The sequence below is a fragment of the Thalia democratica genome, chromosome 6 (assembly GCF_965202585.1).
Source record: "Thalia democratica chromosome 6, ktThaDemo2.hap1.1, whole genome shotgun sequence".
NCBI classification, from domain to species: domain Eukaryota; kingdom Metazoa; phylum Chordata; class Thaliacea; order Salpida; family Salpidae; genus Thalia; species Thalia democratica.
In genome coordinates, this window is record NC_139170.1 from 21,225,106 (window position 1) to 21,247,443 (window position 22,338).

The 22,338-nt window shown below is 24.7% G+C and overlaps 1 protein-coding gene across 3 annotated transcripts; it reads right to left on the bottom strand.

Annotated features, from left to right (window-relative positions):
- Window positions 1-1,773: 1,773 nt before the first annotated feature.
- Window positions 1,774-22,265, bottom strand: LOC145837991 (negative elongation factor B-like). Of its 3 annotated transcripts, none has more exons than XM_082945504.1 (14): window positions 22,094-22,265; window positions 16,129-16,337; window positions 12,088-12,231; window positions 10,469-10,571; window positions 6,404-6,543; window positions 5,981-6,111; window positions 5,759-5,861; window positions 5,384-5,458; window positions 5,099-5,257; window positions 4,842-4,903; window positions 4,304-4,410; window positions 3,999-4,146; window positions 2,626-2,731; window positions 1,774-2,008 (listed from the first exon to the last, which is right to left on the bottom strand). In XM_082945504.1, exons 1-14 carry the CDS (start codon window positions 22,245-22,247, stop codon window positions 1,922-1,924), a joined length of 1,728 nt encoding a protein of 575 aa, XP_082801630.1. In that variant the 5' UTR covers window positions 22,248-22,265; the 3' UTR covers window positions 1,774-1,921. The 3 variants fall into 3 exon arrangements, with proteins under 3 accessions (XP_082801630.1, XP_082801629.1, XP_082801631.1); XM_082945503.1 differs by having other exon boundaries at window positions 4,773-4,903; XM_082945505.1 differs by having other exon boundaries at window positions 4,773-4,903; window positions 22,143-22,219.
- Between the last annotated feature and the right edge of the window lie 73 nt (window positions 22,266-22,338).

The following is a 22,338-nucleotide window of genomic DNA, read 5'->3' on the forward strand; positions in this document are numbered from 1 at the left end:
CCTAACCCTTGGTCGGTAACTTTTTTTTCCTCATTATTATTTTATTTATTAAATCTTTTTTTTTTTTACTATAACTGTTGCCCCTAACCCTTGATCGGTATTTTTCTTTAAATGCTTTTCTATTTTTATTAATTAACTTCTTTTTTGACTATCTATGTTACTCTTAACCCTTAGTCGGTATTTTTTTATTTTTTACGCTCGTGCAAAATTGTCTTCGTGCACATTTGATCCGTCCCAAATAAATTAAGGACATACGTATGATATTTTAAACTTAAATGTTTCATGAAAAGCGATTATTGAAAAATGCATTACTATGTAAGTTGTTTTACTAAACTAATAAAAGTTGTACATAAACAACTTTAAACTTATGTTCTGATAAAAACAAAGACAAGAAAAGTCAACATTTAAATACTTTAATCTTTTCTTAAAGCTTTTTATTAGTGGCTAAAAAGTAAAAAATATGGTGTTTTAATTTATTATTTAGAAAGTAAATAAAAACTAAATTAAGGTAAAACATTTGAATTTTCATTAAAACTATTTTGTAACTTTTTCTAGTATTTTATCAAGAATTTTTAAAACCTGTTTTAGTGTATTTAGTTAATAAAGATTAATTACACTGGGCATAGGGGGTTATTACTTTTTTTTTACAATTTGATCTTATTTAATAATATAGTTTTTACTAAGCTACATAATGCTTTTTACAGATTCTAAAAATTCAAAACAATTTTTGAGATATAGCCCTTCAAAGTCGTGAGGCAAAAATAGGTTCCTTATGGGAGGCGCCAACTAAAACTGCGAAAACAGATTATTTCACTAAAAATTTATCTCCTTCGTTTTTTAAGATAAACACCACAAACTTTCAGGAAATGTTCCTTGCAATATTTAAAAAATTCTGTCGGAATGAATTTTCAAAAAACAAAAAGATAAAAATTTTATTAAAAGATAAACAGAAAAGACAGTTTTGTCATAATTTTTTTTTTATTCTAACAGAATTTTCTAAATATTTCAAGGAACATTTCCTGAAAGTTTGAGATAGTTATCTCAAAAAACATAAGAGACATACATACTTTTCTATACATATACTTTTGATACATAGAAAAACATATATACTTTTGTGATTTCTAGTTATTTGCCGTTTTAGTTTGCACCTCCCATAAAGAACCTATTGTAGTCGTCGACTTTGACCGGCTATACCTCAAAAAAAAAAAGAGTTTTAAGAAACTGTAAAAAGCAACTAGTAGCTTAGTTAAAACTCAATTAAATAAGACTAAATTGTAAAAAAAGGTAATTTACCCCTCCCCCTATGCCTTATTAGTACTTTTATTAGTTTCTAAATAGTATACAACAACTGGGTATTTTAAAAAACATTTTCAAATTTTTATTTTAACTAAATAGCTAATACAAGCAAAGAGAATAAGTATTACTATAAATACTTTTATTGCAGTAATTTCAAAAACTAAAATTTGAAATTGGATATCTCTAACATTACATTAACACATTGTTTTATTAAACAACATTAAAAACAAATCAAAAAAAGTTATACTATTTACTATAAAGTAAAATTAAGCAAATTTCTCAATTTAATAACTAAATATACAAAAAATATACAAGTAATTTTGCAAATTACTTTATCATTGTATTTCTTAATTAAGCAACAATAACTTTGTTTTAACAATTAAATAGTAAAATCAAAAAATATTTCGTTTAAAATGTACAAAACTATAAAATAACTTATATTTAAGTAAAAAAGCAACATAGTCATGATAATTAGAAATAAACTTTTTTAATTTTAATCGTAAAACTCGATCAGACATAATGTTTATTATTTTACATTCAAATGTTTAAAAATAAATAACTTTGAATCTTCATCCTTGTTGTTAGCGCAGTACTTTATAATACGCATCTATGTTTTCAAAAAAAATCATTTCTCATTTTGTGTTGAAGCAGTCATGCACTGACTTATTTTTACTTTAAGAAGCTTATCAAGTTCGATAACTTGTTGGCTTACCTTAAAAATTATATAAAATTATAGTAAATTAAACTAAACAATGGTATATCATACAATATTAGTTATATAATTGGCTATGGTACAGTTTTATTTCTTTTATACGTTAAAACAGAATTTTTCTTTACTTTATGGCACTGTATTGCTCTCGAACGACCACCAACAACAATCTTCGAGACAATCTACGACCTGTTTCGTTCTTATTAGGACTCATCAGGCATACAAAGGGTTTTTGTCGTAGATTGTCTCGAAAAATGCTGTTGATTGTCGTGCGGGAGCAGTTTATTGGTTATTGTATGATGGTAAATTCATGACATAGTTGAAATATTGTTACTAGTTTACATTATGGAATAACAGCAAAAAATTTTAAATATAATTAGTTTTCAAAAATTTTTTATACTAAAAATATAAAACACTTACAAAACATTTAAATAAGTTCAGATAACAGGGAGAAAAAATGCTGTAAGAAGTTGTTTAATTTTAGATAAAGAAATACAATATATAATGTATAAGTCTAAAATTAACAATTTGTTTAAAAATTCTACAAAGAGATTTTTGGTATTAATCTATTAAAAAGTAGTAGTAAATATTAAAACGATACAAAAATATAAAAATCTTACTTTTTTCTTTGGTTCAAACTTAATTGCAAGTGAGTTAACTTTTTCTACATTACACTTTGTACAAAATTCAGTTAGCATTTTTAATATACACTTTTGATGTACTTCTCTGTAATAAGAATATATCGAAATTAATTATATTAAGATAGTGTGTAATAATAGTATTATATTAAATAAAAAGATTAGTTTTATAAAAATACATATACAAGTATTTACAACATTCCTATCGTTATATTTCAACGAACTTGTATCTTTCGAATCGCTATTCACAAATATTAGAAATTAATAACATTGCTATATATATAGTATAGAACAAATTAATTCAAATGCATGCACTTCAAACTACTAATTAAATTAACAAAAAAATTATTTTATTCAGTTAAAATAAACTTCAAGTTTTTATTTAATCAAAGCAAATTTAAAACATAGTAATTTGTAAGGTGTAATAAAATTATAAGTTTTTTATAGAGCTCTATTGTTGAAACAAAAGTTAATTAGACTATTTCTGCATAATTAATAGATGGTCTAAATAACCTTTTAAAAATATTAGTTTATTAATGAAGCTTTTTAGTTATTAATAAACAAGAATTGTAAATCATTTTAGTTATCATAGAAATTAAAAGAAATATTTTGTTTTAATATCAAGAAGCTATTTATATCACATAAAAAGACAACAGTGTTCTTATTTTTTATTTTTATAGTAAAAATATTTATGATTTAAATATTTAATGAACAAACTTAAAAATATTATAAAAACTTTTATCGTACACATAAACGTCTCATAAATTTTAACAAAAAATGTATCTAAAAGTTTATTTTTTTAAATAAAACTTCTTAAATTATAGAAACGAAATATTACATTTTTCTCGAAACGAATGTTTACAAAAAACTATCTGTAAAAAATTAAAATAAGCTTGATACATAAAAACTTCAGTAATTATTTTATCAATTGCAATTAAAAACTAGTTATTGAACGACCAGATACACATTAATATTCTGATGTACTTTGAAATTTATGAACAGTGAATTTTTTAATAGTAAACCTTTATTACTTTTTATTTCAAAATATTCAACTATTTAGTCCTAAAATGAAAGTAATACAATTACTATAATAATACGTCAATACAGTTAAATTATAATTCTAAATAAAAATAAATAAGTTCTATTTTTAGTGTACGAAGATACTTTATTTCCAACCCTAACAATTAAATAAATAATAATAAACTGTTAGATTGTAGAAAACAAATGTACTTTTGTTTATTATTATTATTAAGCTGAGAAAGCATAAAAATATAATCTACATAATCGTTTTTTTTAACAACAAAATTTTTATAATAACTGTAAATCAAAATTATATAAAACCGATGTCGACTTACTTTATAGATGGAGAATTTTTCAGAAGTTTAGTAAAAACTAGATTAAATATTTCTTCATCTTGAAGCATTTCAGTGCTTATTATTGAGCAAAACAACATAAAGTTTAAAGTATTTCCTAAAAACTCTTTTATGTCTTTAGCAGTTTTACCTAGATGCAATTATTTTAAAGTCACTTTAAATAAAACATAATTTTAAAAACTTATTTAAGTACAAAATCATATTATAAAAACTTATAATAAAGTCACAGTTAGTCCAAATTTTAAACAACTTAAAGAAAAATGATGTTAGAAACTTTAAAAACTAACAAATTGTTTGAATAAGCTCAGCAACAACATTCTTTTTCTTTAGCTTAGCCATATTAACTACTTGCCATAATAAAATACTTTTGCAAATTAACTCTGAACTGTAGTACCTGAAAAACATCTTTTATTAGACGTTATAGTTAATAAAAAGTAACTGTTTATAAACGTAATCACTATACTATTTAATGACTTAATAAGAAATTAATGATATATATTTTGAAGTTGCCACCAAAATTTTTTAAACATAACAAAATTTATTGAAGTACTAAATAAAAACAGCTGTCTAATTTATATTAAAGCAAAACATGCTGTGAATAAGTTATATATTAAGACGAAATATTTTTGGTATTTGTGAATAAAAAATAAAAAATCTTAAACCTATGATTAAGCAAAACTAATAGTACATTCTCTATAGTACTTTTTAAGATTTACAACTGTTGTTAAACTTGGAAATGAATAAGTTTAAGGTAACCTATTTTGTATAATCTGTCGATATTTTAATTCATAAAGCATTTCTACAATCTGGTAAACCCAAACTAACTTCCCAATAACTTGCAGAATTTTTGAAAAACCATCATCAGATTGTTTTTTGTTTGTAGTTGTCTAAATAATATAATCAAATAGTAAAACTGTATTTTACAATAAAACTGATTAAAAAGCAAGTTTTAATGAGATAAATAAACTTTTAAAGCAAAACATTTTACAACAGATTTTAAACGTTGAAAACGAAAAGTAAAAATAAAATTGTTCTAGTAAGTATACAACTGCAAATTAAACTCAACTTAAAATATAAACTACCTTTTTACTTTTTTTCTTTGGAGGTTCCTCAATGGGTTCATTTTTTATTACTTTTAACTTATTGCGATTTGCATTTATGTGGTCGTTTATTTGTTGCAATACTAGTGAAGTTACAAATTTTGAAACAATTTCTTTGTCCATCTTCGGCTCTTTAAAAACCTAAAAATTTCTCGGCGATAATGTTAATCCAAAACTTTAAATATACAAATAGAAATAAATTAATTCTTTATCACTAGTTAAAATTATCATTTGATCTAAAGACTTAAGGCAATTACAATAATTTACCTGTTTATCAATTATACTCCAAGCAGACTGTCCTAAACTTAACATCCTTATAAGCAGTGTAAACTCGCCATTATCCTATTTTAAAAATTGTTAGTATGTTAGTAGTATAATTTAACCTTTTAAGTTTAACGAAAAAATAAATTAATTATAGATGTTAACTGTTCTATATGTTTATGATAGTAATCTTGCTACTGGTTGCAATAACTATTTACATGCATTTACGCTGTAATAATTAAAATAACTAAAACGTTCTATTAAATATAAACTTTAAAACAGTTATATACTTGTACTAGTAAAACTTTAATTAATAGTACTAAACAACAAACCTTTGAAAATACTCACTAATAATATTTAGTAATACTAAAAATGACAAACCCTCGGAAGCATTTCCTTGATACAGCATTCGTTCATGTACTTGCACATTGTGCTAAGAACTGTATTCATAGCAAAAGGGTCGTTCAATACCATTGACAAGTCCCTGAAATAAAAATACTTTTTAAATGCTACTAGTTTTTGAAATTTGTTAAAAATATTATATTTTATAAGCATAAAATTTTAAACTAAATGTAACTAATAACAAATGATGATTTAACAAACCCAAGCACTTTCTCTTCGTTTCTTTCAACATTATCAAGAAAAGTTTGCAGTTCTCTGGCACGTTTAGGAGGAATAAAATTTTCTCTAATACAAGCATTTAAACACCATGTAAATTTGTAACATGGATCAACCTAAAAAAAAACCATAGTGTATCATTTTGTTACGTACCATTAAAAATTATACTGCTTTAGTGAACATGTAAGACTAAAAATATATATGACAATAACTTTTTAATTAAGTTGTGATTATATCTATAAATATTTTTAGTAAAAAGAACAATTTAGTCAAATCTAAATATATTTTCTCGACTCTTAGTTTATTTATATTGATTGTTAGAGCAATTTTGCCTCGTATATAGTGTAAGGATATTAAGTGTTATAAGATGAAATAATTTCTATTAGTAGTATAAAATCGTGTTTCAACCTGGCAAACATCAGCTAGATCATTGTCGTGGAGGCACATGAGTATTTCATTTCGCATGCAGCAGTAATAAACATTCTGTGTCTTGATATAAAATGTTCTAAGAAATTGCAACACCATGTCATAAAGTCTTATGTTCGTCCCTAAATATATAGTGATCACAATCATTAGATTTTTGAAAGTTTTGTGGACTTAATCTTAGAAGAATCAAGTATAAACTAAAACCACAACGTTTTTCAATCACAAAGATAAAAATGTTACAATTTTTTTATAACTTCATCTTTACAAATATTTATTTGAAAAGATAAAAAAAGCATCCTTTCCTAGATTAAATATATAATACTAAGTTTAAAATGTAAAAAATTTAAAATATTGTTAAAAAAAGTTTTTTGTACATATTAAGTCGTTAAATTTCATTAGCTTGCTTTTCAAAAATACTAAATAAATAAAAACAAACCAATTATAAATGTATTCTTTAAAAATAAGGATAGCCATACTTTTCATTATAGATAATTTTATCAAGGAAGTTTGAATTTTTTAATGGAAAATTTTCTACATTATCTGGATTAAGGGCATCGGGGGGGGGGGGGGGGGTAAACACCCTTTTTTGGTTTTTGATCTTATTTTATATAGTTTTTACTAAGCTACAAGATGCTTTTTACAGATTTAAAAAATTCAAAATAATTTTTGAGATATAGCCGGTCAAAGTCAGAGCCGACAATAGGATCCTTATGGGAGGTGCAAACTAAAACGGCAAAATTAGACTATTTCACTAAAAATCTATCTTCTCCTACGTTTTTTGAGATAACTACCTCAAAATTTAGTACCTCATTATAAAAAATGTATAAAAACATTAAAAGATACCGTAAAGCTACTTTAAATGCATTTTTTATAAAAATATTCTAAAATGATAAAAATATATTTTTATCCTTTGATACATTTTATGTACTTTATTGAAATTTCATTACTTAAGCTGTAGAAATAGTTTAAAGCTTTTTTCAGGTTTTTTAGTGATTTTGTTCGAAATTCCAGGAATGTTTTTTCAAAGTTTCTCAAATTCAAGTTTTTAATGGTCAAATTTTAGAATTTTCCATGATTCTAAGTTTTTTGACAACACTGTAAATATAAACAATATGTATTAAAAGTAAAGAAAAAAGACATGGAACAATGTATTAGTTCAGAGAAAGTGAAATACAGCAAGTACTTTTCAAACTGATGCAATTGATATATTCAAACGAGTTTGTTTTGATTTATTGTAAAAAAAACATTAGCAATTAATATTTGAAAACATAAATGATAGTTTTAATAATAACAAATAAAACAGTATTCTTTTTTTGAATATTAACACATGTTTTTGTGTGTTGACGGGTTAACACACTTCAACGGTCAACACGCTCTGTAAAAAATAAATACTGTAAGGAAAGAATAGAAGCTAAAGTAGGTACATATATATATATATATATATATAATGAATTAAGTTATTTAACTTGATAAATTAAATCTTTCACACTGAGCCCACCTTAAGGACTTTGTTAATAAAAAAGATTATTTCAAGATGTAAAATTCAAAGGACTCGAGTTTCGTGCTTATGCACTCATCAGCTTCAAAACAAGTTTAAAATAAAGCACAAAACAAAACACACAAATGAAAGTTAACTTAACATAATAATATATATATACCACAGATGTTTTTGTATTAAAACTTTATTCTGACTAACGGCGTTTCACTGCTCTTAAATAAATTTAAGAACAGATCTACGGAGTTTCGAAAAAGCTCTATTCTTAGAGCATTTTCCGATATATAATATTATATAGAGCAGTATATATTCCGATAAGCTTAGCTTATCAGGATCTACAGGATTTAACGCTTTTTAACGTTACATCTTATACATATATATATATAAATATACTTATTTATTTATAATATGAAAAAACAACTAATTTTCGAATTGTTTACTTAGTTTCAATGCTTTGTGCATATCCTCAGAACGAAATAAAGAACAAAGTAAAAATTTTTTAAACATATATACATATATATATGTGTGTTTATTAAAAATAAAAACTATAGACTATTGTAGATTAATGGCCAATAACAGATACAATACATAATGTTAAATCCGACTGTTATAAAACCATATAATATTTGTAACTATTAAGTCTAAATTAGATAAAGTAAAGTAAAAAATAAAATAACTAATCATAATTTAAAACCACCTACATGAAAATCAAGAAACTACTGATTCGAAATGTTTAAACGCTACTAACTAGTGAAAAAAACATATAACAATTACGTCACGATATTACATTTATATATTAACATTTAAAACAATTCGATTAAGGCCATAGGGGGGTCCAACATTTTTTTATTACAAAAATTAACTTTTGCTTTTATATGAAAGCTGCAAGTACAAGTTACAAGCCAGTTTTTATAGAATTCAAAAATATCATTTAACTTTTGACAGGGTTGCTACTCGTTTTTTCAAAATTTTTTCCAGGTTTTCCAAATTTCTTTCAGGTTTTTATAAGTACACACTTGGTCTATTTTTAGTTTTAAATTTATTTCTCAATAAGAAACTGTGTTAAATAGTATAAAAACATTGAAAAGATACTTTGGAGTTACTTTAAATAAGTTTTTTTATAAAAAAAAAATTTGATGATGACAACAATCTCACCTATATGATAGATTTCTTGTGAAAATTAAAAGTTTTACTACTGAAAATGTTTATATTATTAAATATTCCAGGTTTTTCCAGGTTATTTTTGCCTAAATTGTGGAATTCCAGGTTTTTCAAGGTTTTTCCAGGTTTCCAGGTAAAGTGGCAACCCTGTTTTGAGATATTTAATTTTTTGTAAAAATTTTCTAATAAAAACGTATGGACTGCAAATTTTCCGGGCCAATGTTCTCGGAAATTTTAAAATTCACTAAAAATCTATCTCCTCCTTCATTTTTCAAGCAATCTTCTTCAAATTTTCAGGAAAAATTCATTATTGTAAAAGGAAAAACCTTACTTAAGAATTTTAGTAATTTTAAAAAATAAAAAATTTATCACAAAAATTAAAAAAAAAAGTTTTTTTTTTCAAAAAAAAAATTTTTTTACAAAAATTTCAAATTCCAAAGTAACGTTTATTTGTTATTGTATAAAAATTAGACTGTGAAAGTTTAAAGAAGATTGCTTGAAAAGTGTAGGAGGAGATAGATTTTAAATGAAATAGTCTTTTTTCGCTGTTCTAGTTTTCCCTTCCCATAGGGAACCTATTATGCGGCCCGACTTTGACTGGTCATATCTCAAAAAATAATTCGAATTTTTTTAATGATAAAAAGCACCTTGAAGCTTAGAAAAAACTCTATAAAATAAGATCAACTTGTAAAAAACATGGTTTACCCCCCCCCCCCCAATGGCCTTAACTTACACTAAAAACTAGCTAATTTATTTTGTATGTTTATGATAGTTTTATTAATAATTAAACTCTAAAAGAAACTAATTATATAGAAATATGCTACAAAAATCGTAGGCCTTTTTTCGTCCTTTACATTAAAAAATGATATATTTCAAATAAAAGTATAATGCTAGTAAAGTATAAATATAAACATGAATAAATAATATCAAAAAATATAAAACTGATCTCTTCTACAGACAAAAGTTGGCACAATAGAGTACAAAAGTATATACATAAACTCAGAACCTATAAAATTTCAAATTTTAATATAAATAGTAAGCATGTTTAAAATTTACAAAACATTTATTATTTTAAAAGTTATGCCCTTTTTTATTATATGTTTTATACAAAAAAAAATTTTGCTAAAAAAAATATTTTGATATTTGAAAAATAGCATTTTATCAAAATTAAACTATTGTTTTTCCAGGAAAAATTTTGTAAGTCAATTAAATGGTTACTCAGAAAATATTAAATTTAAAAGTGCTTAAAGATGTTATTTACCAACAAATTAAACTTTATTTAACGATTTTAAGTAATTTTTTTTTAAGACAAATGCATACTTTTATGTAAAGATTTTTTTTTCAATTTAAGATTTAAAACCATCATTATTAACATTTATTATGCAACTAACCAATAAACTCAGAAAACTGCTTGAGTATAGGATTGTTTCGACGTTTTTTAGGAGGTATTTTGAAAAATGCTGCACCTTGTTCAAGAAACTCTTGTTCTTTCATCTAAAATTAGTGAGAAAAAAATCTATTTTTGACTTCGATTAACATAATTAAAACTACTTGATATTTCTTATTCCAATTAAATGTATAGCTCCTAAACTGAAACAAATAAAGTTAGATTTTATAACAAAAAGTTAAAAAAGAAAGATACAATGAGAAATAAAATTCTAAACATAAAAATTTAAATAATTTTTAAAGTTTTAGAATATCATATGTATCATTGTAGATTGTTTTTTGTATTTTGAAATCAATTGCAACTTAAGAAAAAAACATTTTTGTGGTCCTTTTATTTTTACACGTAAGAATGTCTTCACAATCTTTGTATCCTTATCAAGAGATAAAAACTACAATCAAGTTAAGAATTTTTTAATGAGCATAATATATTATAAGACGCATACATTAAAAAATAGCTTAAGTAAAAAACTAAATTTTGCCTGTTTTAAGTAGGCAAATGTTTAGTATAAGTTATAATCAAATGTTAACCCACTATTTCTTTAATTTTTGTTTGTCTTTAGAGTTTTCATTTAGAGAGCTCAACTTTTTTTTTTCAGTGTGAGATTTATTTAATATAAACCTGAAGTAATGTTCTACAGATCTAAATGACAGATTTGGTCATAGTTTGCCAAGATCTGGATCCATCCAGATTTTAATTTGACTATTTTAATTTCCTAAAGATTTAAGACCCGGTAATGCTCAATCTAAAAATAAGCTTTACCAGATCCAGATCTTTAATCTAAGTTCAGGTTAAACTAGAAATGGATAGATTTTTTTTTTAAATCAAGATCCAGCCCAAACTAAAAAAAAACCTATTTTACATTTTTAAATCTGGTTTTATCCAGATCTTGGCAAGATAAGGCATTTGGGTTTGGTTGAACACTAATATGAAGTGATCTAACTTTATTAAAAATCTTTGAGGCAATCGTTATTGTTTATGATTAACTCTCCAGACTTAACGATGTTATGGTGCGCGTGTTATTCTTAAGATAATGATATTGTGGAAATATCAGAAATATAGTGTCTATCATAGCTGTATTTTGACTTTAACCCCTCCTAATTTTCGCTTTGTTGTTTTCAATAGCTTTCTTTATGACAGCTTATAGTTATTTTAGAGTTATATTTCAAGAGTTTAAAAACAAAAAAACATTAACTTTTTTATATTTAAAACAGTTTACACTTAATAGAAGAAAAAAAAAATTTAGTTTTGAACAAAAGTTAGTAGTAACATCCAATTTCCCTAGTTTTTCTAGTCATTTTCAATAGAAAAACATTTTTCCTGACTTTTTTGTTAAAGTTGTAGCAATTTAGAAAAACAAACTATGTAAAAACTTATAACTTTTTCTTCTTAAACTTGAATATTAAAAATTTCGCAAACTATATTTTGTATGTTGAAGCTTTAGTTATAAATCAAACCGCAAAAAAATCTGAAGTACTATTTAGACAAACTTTCATTTATTACCCTTTTCTACAAGAATTAGCTAACATTAATAAGTATATAAAGTTGTATTAAAGTTATACTAACGGCAGTATATCTACTCAGAAGTGGTAATACTTCATCTCCAAAGAGTGTTTGGTTTTTCTGCCAAATTTGTCGTTTAACTTCAATAGGGCAGCTTTTATAAAGTTGCTTGTCGTTTGTAAGTAAGCTCAAATACTTCTCAGGCACCTGAAATATACAAACTGTAATTGAAATATGTTCATTTATAGCGATAATAAAAGCACATTCTATTTTTTGCAATTAATTAGATAAAAAATACTTTAAACATTTTTTGGTAATACAACTAGAAGATGTAGATGAGCGCGTAATTGTTTGTCAAACAGAACTGTATAATTGGTCAGGACTGTGTGTACACTAGGGTGCTTAAATAAACATCCGGGCAAACTCTAAGTACCCAGTTAATTTTTTTTTACAATTAGCAAATACTCCAAAAACCCTCTGCAAAATTTAAGATGATTTGAAGAAATTTTCAGCTTGGCACCATTCAATTTTCTAAAAACCACCCCAATGCAAACTATATGGGACTCAAAAATTCGACTATGGAGTTATCAGATGGATTTTTTTTACATGTGTCAGTTATCACATTGTGCACAACTTAGACGATTTTAAGAAAGTATTATGGCACTTCTTGATTTCATGTAATTTCTATTATTTTTTGTAAGTTTTCTTAAATTTCCAGTTTGTTATCAAGAAATGCTTTTTTAAAACTTTTAAATCATATGCCAGTTTGTTTTTGTAATAATTGCTATATGTAAAAAAAATTCCAGCTAAAAACTCTTAGGTCAAATTTTTTAGGTACCATACAGTTTGCAATGGGAGGTTTTTCAGAAAATTAAATGGTGCCATGGTGAAAGTTTCTTCAAATCATCTAAAGTTTTGCACAGGGTGTTTTTGTGTTACTTGGTAAATGTAAAAACTTTTTTAGCTGAAAACTCGAAGGTTGATGTATTAATAAGCACCTAAAGGTACAGTATGTACTCTTTACTGAAATTTAAGTCAAAACCACAAAAATAAAAGATATTAGAAAACTTCTCAAAGATTTATAGATAAATAACATAAAACTTGGCAAAAATGACACAAGACAGAAATCTAAAGTGCTTTTCATATTTATTATTGTGACATATCTTTCAAAGTTTTTGTTTTTAGATAGGTTCCTTTTCTTAATATTTGCAAGAAGAAGCAATTTATGATATTTAATTTTGTACTCTGCACGTTTTATACAAACTAAATTAATTTGAAGAGAGGCATCATAGGTAAGAGATAATATGGTATTTATTTATATTGGTATCTAGAATTGCCAAAAGTTTTTTGAAAACTTTCTCCGGGTTTTCTGAATTTCTTACAGGTTTTTTAATGAACTCGTTTTTATCTATTTTTGTATAAAATTAAATTTAAGGTAAAAAACGGTCTTAAACAGTATAAAATCACTAAACAGATAATTGAAGCTACTTTAAATGGGTTTTTTAATAAGGATTTTAATGATACTAAAATAATTTTATCTATATGATAAGTTTTTTGTATCTAATCGAAATTTCATTACAGTAGCCTTTCGCATCTTTACGCACTCGTGACGTTACGCACTCTCGTTTAGTTACTCATTTTAGAATTCTAAAAATTAAAAAAATTAAAAAAAAAAATTAAATTGCACAAAACAGGTTTATTGTATGTTTTTTATTTAGAATATGTTTTTAAATGCTAACTGACCTCTCTATATTTTTATACTTTGTAAACTTATGTTCCTTGACTAATTAATAAACACTTAGTTATACCTCAGTATATCAGAAATTTTGTTAACAATAGAGCTTAAATTAAAATTCTGAATGAAATATGACTGTGTTAAATAATGAAAATATAGTGAGATAATGAGAGTTTAAAACACAAATAAATAATACAGCACTCTTGCCCTATATATGAATAAACATCTAAAAAAGAAATCTAATGAAACTTCCTAGCAAAAAGTAGCAGTGATACTTAATACATATAGAGCTCACACTTAACACAAATCTCAATTGTTTTTTTAGTAAAAATATCACTAATTTTCATTTGACGTTTTTTTTAGTTTAAGTTCTTCTTCTGTAACACTTGCTTTGCACAGCAAGCGTTGGAATTTTTCGCAATCCATTAATATATCTTTAATACAATGCAAGACAAGTTTATCCTAATGTAGGCAAAGATCAAATAAAAATAGTAGTAGTAACATAGACAATTTTTATTATACTTATTTTTTCTATTTTTGTTCAAAAGAAGAAATTCATTACAGCGCCAAATGCATATTTTTGTAAAAGACTATAGAAACAAATTTTATTACAGACACCACACCATTTCTTAATTGTAAACAAATGCTTAATTATAAATTGAATTTGCTAAGTAGAATAGAATATAAATGTTAAGTATCAAATAGGTCACATATAAATAAAGATAAAATAAAATCTACTTAAAAACAAAATTAGTAAATTTTTTCTACAAGTATTACTGTTTTATATAAAGTTAAACCTTTTTTTTGGTATATGTATAGTTTTATCTTTTGTTATCATATTAATAAATTAAGTAAAGAAATTGTTAAAAGTGGGAAAGTCCCCAGTCTGCTTTTAACTAGAAGCAATATCAAAAAAACAGCCATTATAGTAAGTATACTTGGTACCTCTCGTATCTTTACAATCTCTCGTGTATCTTTACGCATTTTTTATGTCGAAACAATGTGCGTAAATAAGCGAGAGGTTACTGTACTTTAAACCAATCGAGGATATGCTTAGTTATATACGCGGGCATGGCGGTTACTGACTATAACGCGCTAATATAATAATATCCTTAGAAAGTTCTACGCTACTTTTTATTACTATTTATTGAAGTAGGTTTATAAGATTGTTAGAAAGCTTAAACTACTTTTATAATGAAATCAAGTCAATAAGCTTAGACTGTATTTACAATAAATAAAAGTGCGACAAAATACAACAAACTGTACTAGAAAACTAATACGAAATAAAATACTTTGACTTAAAGCCAATGTTAAAAACAATCGACAACGTTACGCTAGTGACAACGGTAAACACATAACTTTTAAAAGAAAACAACAAAGCTGAAATGAAGGCAAAGTCGAAACACTAGCAAGACGACTGCCAAAACTAAGCAGGTTTGATGTTTAAGAAAGATAGTTTGAAAGAAGAGAGAAAAGGGAGGCCAATTTCTAACGCTAAACGCTGCAGAGCCGTACAACTTTACACTTAAAAATAGTTTAAAATTCCAGGTTTTTTTTTATGCAACCTTGTATCTATTAGGTTTAATAAGAAATTAATTAAATTACATTAACAACAGTTTTAGCTTGTTTGGATCTAAAACAGTAAAGAATATCAGTATTAAACAACTGTAAGTTTAATAATTTGTGAAAAAATTTAAATAGAAAACAGAGTTTCAATATATGTAAATTATTAAAACTATAGTGTACAACTTAGTTTCCTAAACTTTTTTTAAAATGGCCCCAATTTAAAGAAATTAAAAAGGCTATGGCCACCCTCCAACAAGACTACTCAAAAAACTACCGTTTAAAACACTTAAGACCTTTTTTTTTTGCTCTTCATCTGCAACTCAAGAATATTTAGTGTAAGTTACAAAATTACTAATAATTTAACTTATTTGAAATTGAAATAAAACTACACTGTAGTTTAAAGCTTTAAAATATAAAATGACGTATTAGCAAATATAAAAATTTTTAGTTTAAAACTTTAAACTACAGTTACTTACATAGTTATAGTTTTATTTCAATTGAGTTTAATTTAATAACATACAATTTTTGACAAGACTTACTTCGAAAGTATTCAAATAAATTTAAGAAAATATGAAATGTGTTTTGTTATATTTTTTAAATACTAATATTAAGTAAATTTATAAAAAAAAATTAAAGCTTATTACTAATTTTTCAAATGAAAAATACTTTGTTAAATTTTTATTAAAAAAAAATTCAAAACGGTTATACTAACACAATAAAGTTATTTAATAAATTATTTTTAAATTAAGTAAAAATAAATTTTAATATATATATACAGAGTATTTTAGCCAATAAAATATTACTTTTTTCAAATTTTTTAGTACAGTTATAGGAACTGAAGCCATAGTAGGTACTTTGATGAGCTTAAAACTTCTGTCAAGAATTTTAAGTATCTTTTCTTTAGACTCTGCATCACTTTTCTGGGACTCTTCCTCAATTTGCTTAATCAAAACTTCTTTTAAAAGCTTAAAGCAAGATCGGTGAAACTCTAGTCTTTTGATGTCATGTAATTCTGTAAAAAAATTACATTACATAGTTTAAAATTTTAATTCTGTTAGATTTTTATTTATACCTTTCTTATTTAACTGTACTAGCCTTTTGGGTTTAGAAATATTTTTAGTTATACATTTTATGACTATCACTAAGTTTTTATAATGTTTCCTAATTTTAGTAATTAACTAATAAAAAGTTAGGATCGACTTACAATGATTTATTGGTTTTACAGTAACAGTTGTACTATTTAATATTTTCAAGTTTGTAGAAATAGAGTTGCCACTCTTATATAAAAAAGCCAGCCTATAAGACAAAAACTAGCCCAAGTTACAAGCTAGTCTGAATTGGCTGGATTATTTGAGACAATTGAAAACAAAACCTTTATGACCAAAAAACTTTAAAAACTACTGTATCACGCAGACTTCCTAATAACTAAAAACATAACAAAAGGACTTGATAAAACCGCAGCTTTTAACAGGGTTGCCACACATTTTACCGAATTTCTTCCAGGTTTTCTAAATTTCTTCGAGGTTTTTCAGGTTTTCTTCTAGGTTTTTGAAAGCACATCTATTTTTGATAATTTTTAGTAGTAAACATTAAGTTAAAAAACTGCTGTTCAAAAGATATAAATTACTTAAGAGTTACCGTAAGTATTGCAATTTATTTTATTATGTTGGAACCTGTACTAAATTCTTCTAAGATGGTTGTTCAAAAGCAGTTATGTTGGTTTAATACAAATAGCTATAAGTTGTAGGTAAAGATAACTTAAAATAAAAAACAACACTTACTTTTAAGAAAATTAAAATCCTTAAATCTAAAAGTAATTTTTTAAAACAATTTAAATCCTTGAGAAATATACTGAAGAATGTTTTGAATAAAAAGATACTTAACTATTTAAATTTTAATCAGAAAATAGTTATAAAAAGTAAACATTGTTAATAAATAAAACTTTACAATAAAATATAAATAATAATAAAGTTAATTCTGGAACTACATCTGGAAGGTCTTGACTTAAGGCTCAATGCAATAAAACTAACTTCTTCTCAACATACTCATATATACATACTATTTCTCCTACCATGATAAATACTTACATGAGTTTTATTTTCTCCTGCAATTCAACTTCTTATTACATTAATATTTTGCTCCTGCTGAATGATTTTATATTAGTCATTTATAACTAAACAAAATAACAAGTGAAACTGCTATATCATTAGAGTATACATAGATTGTAACTAATCTAAATAATACTTTATAAGCTTGAAGTCAGCAGATACTGATGGCTCAGTATCTGCAAGACCTGTTAACTTATTTTTTTGTCTTAAGCCCTTCTTAGTCTTAATCATTTCTAATAGTATAGTAATCACTTAAATAGTAGCTTAAATTAAAAACAACTGGTTATAAGTTACACAGCACAATTTAATATACAATATTTAATGACAAATGTTATTTTAAAAATACGTATTAACTTAATTATACAAAAAGTTAATAAAGCTAAAGAATAATTCAATATTTTTTTTAATAAGCAACAAAGTTTAATCTATAATTTGGCACTTTCTTTTAAAGCAACAAGTTTACAAAAGTTCAAACGCTTAACTGCTATCCACTCAGAGGTTCAATTCAATAAGGTGGATGTGCTGTCATCAATCAGAGTTCATCAATAACTGACCGTTGCTACAACAAGAATAGCATTTTGTATTAAAAATTGGTCGTTAAGCAAACGTTATAGTGCTTTAATAAATTTAAACTTGTCAGTGTTTACAACTAGTTAATTTGTAAACTTATTAACTATTATCACAACGCAAGGACACATAGCGATTACAAGCTTAATAAAACTTTTTAAATAAATTTAAGAAAAAAAAATAATTTGTCTTAAGTATATTAAGTTCATCTTGTGCTAAATTAGAAGAATGACAACATACAAAATGTGCATTGTTTAGTTTACTATATTTTTTGTTAAAAAATGTGAAGATTTTTGTGTTCTCTTCATATTTTTCTGTAAAAATTTGTAAACTTTTGTTACAAGTACAGAGTAATGCTTTATTTCATTCCTAATGATTTCCACTCACAAACAATATCAACAAAAAATTAATGTTAAAACATTATTGTTTCCATAACAACAAAGTTACATAAAACTACAGATTTATAAGTCATAAAAACTATAATTATTTTAATTTTATCTACTTCATAAAAATTATCAAAAAGTCAAACTTAAAAAATTCCAGGTTTTTTTTTTAAAGTTCCAGGTTTTTCCAGGTTTTTTTTGCCTTAATTGTCAACTTCTAGGTTTTTCAAAGTTTCCAGGTAAAGTGGCAACCCCTTTTTTTTGAAAAATATTCTAAAAAACTAGCCTTGGATTTGGAGAAATATTAAAAGTACCAGGAGTTTTGCAAAAAAAAATCAAAAAAGCCTGAGTTATCCTGAATTGGCTAAGTGTGTGGCAACCCTGATTTTATTTTTTAACTGCAGATTTATACAGGACTGCTAAATGTTTTTTGCAAATTTTCTCCAGGTTTTCAAAATTTTCTGCAGGTTTTTAGAAGTAGATAATTTTGGGTCTATTTTTAGTTTAAAGTTAAGTTTAAGGTAAAAAACTATGTTAAATACTATAAAAACGTTGAAAATATACTGTAAAGCTACTTGAAATGTGCTTTTTAATAAAATAAAATTTTGAGATGACTAAAATCTTTTTTAAATAACAAATTATACAGTACTCTTCTTTTATTACACTGACATATGTTTCTGTGTGTTAAACAAGTCAACACACTTCAACTGAGCTCTGTAAAAAAATAAATACTGTAAGGAAAGAATAGAACTGGGTTGCCACTCCTTTAAAAAAAAAATTTCCAAGTTTTCCAAATTTCTTCCAGGTTTTTAAAAGTACACATTGTTGGATCTATTTTTAGTTTTAAGTTAATTTCTATATAAGAAATTGTGTTAAATAGTATAAAAACACTGAAAAGATATTTTAAAGTTACTTTAAATGTGTTTTTTAATAAAAAAAATTTTTTGATGATGACAAAAAATCATTTTTATATGATAGATTTTTTTGCGTCAAATCAAAACTTTTCTACTAAACATATTAAAAATTCCAGGTTTTTTGATCAAAATTCCAGATTTTTCCAGGATATTTTTGCCTAAATTGTCGAATTCCAGGCTTTTCCAGGTAAAGTGGCAACCCTGATAGAAGCTAAGGTGTCCATTAAAAATAAAAATAATTGCTATAGGCTTTTATAGGTTAATAACAGACGAAATACTTAATGATAAATCCGACTGTTATAAAGTTATATAATATTTATAATTATAAAGTCTAATGTGAATAAATTAAACTAAAAATACAAAACAAGATAACATATCATAATATTAACTATTTACATGTATATGGAGGAAGTACTAATTCTTAAATATTTACTGGTTGCTTATCATTGAAAAAAATGTATCTAATAATTACGTCACAATATATATGAACATTAGGACTAGCTTGTTAACTTATACTACAAATGTTAATTTATACTACAAAGTACAAGCTAGTCCTAATGTTCATATATATTGTGACATATTTATTAGATACATTATTTTCAATGATTAGGAACCAGTAAATATTTTAGAACTAGTACTTCCTCCATTTTCATGTAAGTAGTTGATATTATGTTCTGTTATCTTATTTTGTATTTGTACTTTAATTTACTTAATTTAGACTTGGTAATTACAAATATTAAATAGTTTTATAACAGTTGGATTTAACATTAAGTATTTCATCTATTATTAACCTATAAAAACCTATAGCAATTATTTTATTTTTAATGGACACATGTGTATACCTACTTTAGCTTCTATTCTTTCCTTACAGTATTTTTATTTTCATACAGAGTTCAGTTGAAGTGTGGTGACTTGTTTAACACACAGAAACATATGTCAATGTAATAAAAAAAGGATACTGTATAATTTGTTATTATTATAATTCCAGTTAACTCGCTAGGATCTTTTGTTAAGAAACGTTTAATTTTATTTTTTGGACAGTTAAAAAAAATTATCTACATAATATATATACATATCTACATATATTTTTGTGTCAAATTGAAATTTTACTACTGAACATGTTAAAATTGTCAAAAATTCCAGGTTTTTTAGCCTGAATTTCAAAATTACAGGTTTTTCTAGCTTATTCTAGGTTTTTTTTCGACCATGTTTATTTTTATTTTTTTATACTTTTGATTTTTTTGTTAAATTTGTTTGATTGGACATAGTTTACTCCTATCCTAAACTTAGTTGAAATTTTAAATAAGTAATACTTTAGAAGTATTCAGTAACAATTTTTAGACTTTTTTTACTTTATAATATCACCTAAACTATATACTAAGCATACAAATTAATTTTGATATAGTAACAAGTTTTAGATTTTTTTTACTTAATAATATTTTAAACTATATATTAAACATATAAATTAATTTTGATTTAGTAGGTATTTGATGAAAACTGATTGACAAAACTAATTTTATATTTGGTTGAGACTATTTGAAATAAGATTTTAGAAAAAACTTATCAATAAATACAGGATTGTGACTATTTGAAGCAAAAAAATTCTTAGTCACTATTTACTAACCTCAGTTTATGACTATAACTTATAATTACAATATAATATTTTTATTAATTGTAGCCGCATGGTACAAATGTATAATATTTAACTATTTCAAATAGTAAAAATCTTAAATATAAAAATTAATTTGATAAGGGAATAGGGGGTCCACCTTGTTTTTAACAGGTTAATTTTATTTTGGAGAGTTTAATTTGAGCTATTAGAAATTATTATACACCTCAAAAAATTCAAAGCAACTTTTGAGATATAAGCGATCAAAGTCTGTGTGCTCAATAGGTTCCTAATAGAAGGAGCAAATCAAAACACAAAAAAAACTGTTTTATCAAAAATATGTCTACTGTTTCTTTTTTCAACTAATCTTCCTAAAATTTTCACAGAAATGCCATTATTAATATCTAAATTGATTGCGTGGAGGAATTTTTTAAATTTTGAATTTCTTTAAAATCACAACATTCAAAACTATATTAGGAACACTTCCAAGAAATCTGAGGTCTCTAGTTTAATAAATGAAGGAGGAGATATATTTTTAATGAACCTTTAAATTTTTGAGAAAACAGAAAACAAAAAATTTGCGGTATAAAAATTATTTACAAAGACATCTACATCTCAACAACCTTTTTTTTTTCTATAAAAACTGACTCACAATTTATAATTTTAGCTTTAGTATAAGAACCAATGTTAATTTTAGTAAAAAAATGTTAGATCCCCCCTCATGCCCTTAATATAAACTTAATTTTCAAAATAGAGTTTAAATATTGTTATGATAGTTAGAACAACAACAAGCTAGCCATGTTTTGAAAAAAAATGTAAAGTTCTGAATTTTTCTATAACTTCAAAGACTTAAATAACCTAAACGATTGATCACCTACTGGCAATAAAAAAATTTGAATTTTTTTTTTTTCATATTTAATAAAAAAATTATACTTTTATTGTCAAAAATTAAATTAATAACCACAAAACGCAATATTTTAGATACAAAAATATTTTCAATCTCGCAATAAGTACAAGTAGTAGATAAGGTTCTGTGTACTAGATATCTAAACATAAAAACGATAACCAAAAGTAAACTTAAAAACTATTAATTGATTTTATTACTGATAAAAGTTATAAATAAAAATATTTTTTCTTAATATTTGAACAAATAAATTTAATAGTTGTTAAATAAATATAAAACAAACCAAGTAGCTGTAGAGCAGGCTGTAGTGATGGAATTAGAATAGAATTTACCTTTTGAAACTCAGCAATAGCAGTCATTGGGTCTGAAGTAGTGACTAATGCATGGTACAAGTCATTTCTTCCATCAACTCCAACTGAAGCTAACTCTTGCGACATTACAAAATTTAATTATAATTTTATCTAAAAAAAAAAGTATTTTTAATCACCGCAAAGAAAAGATTACAACAAACTTTTCAAAACTACAAAA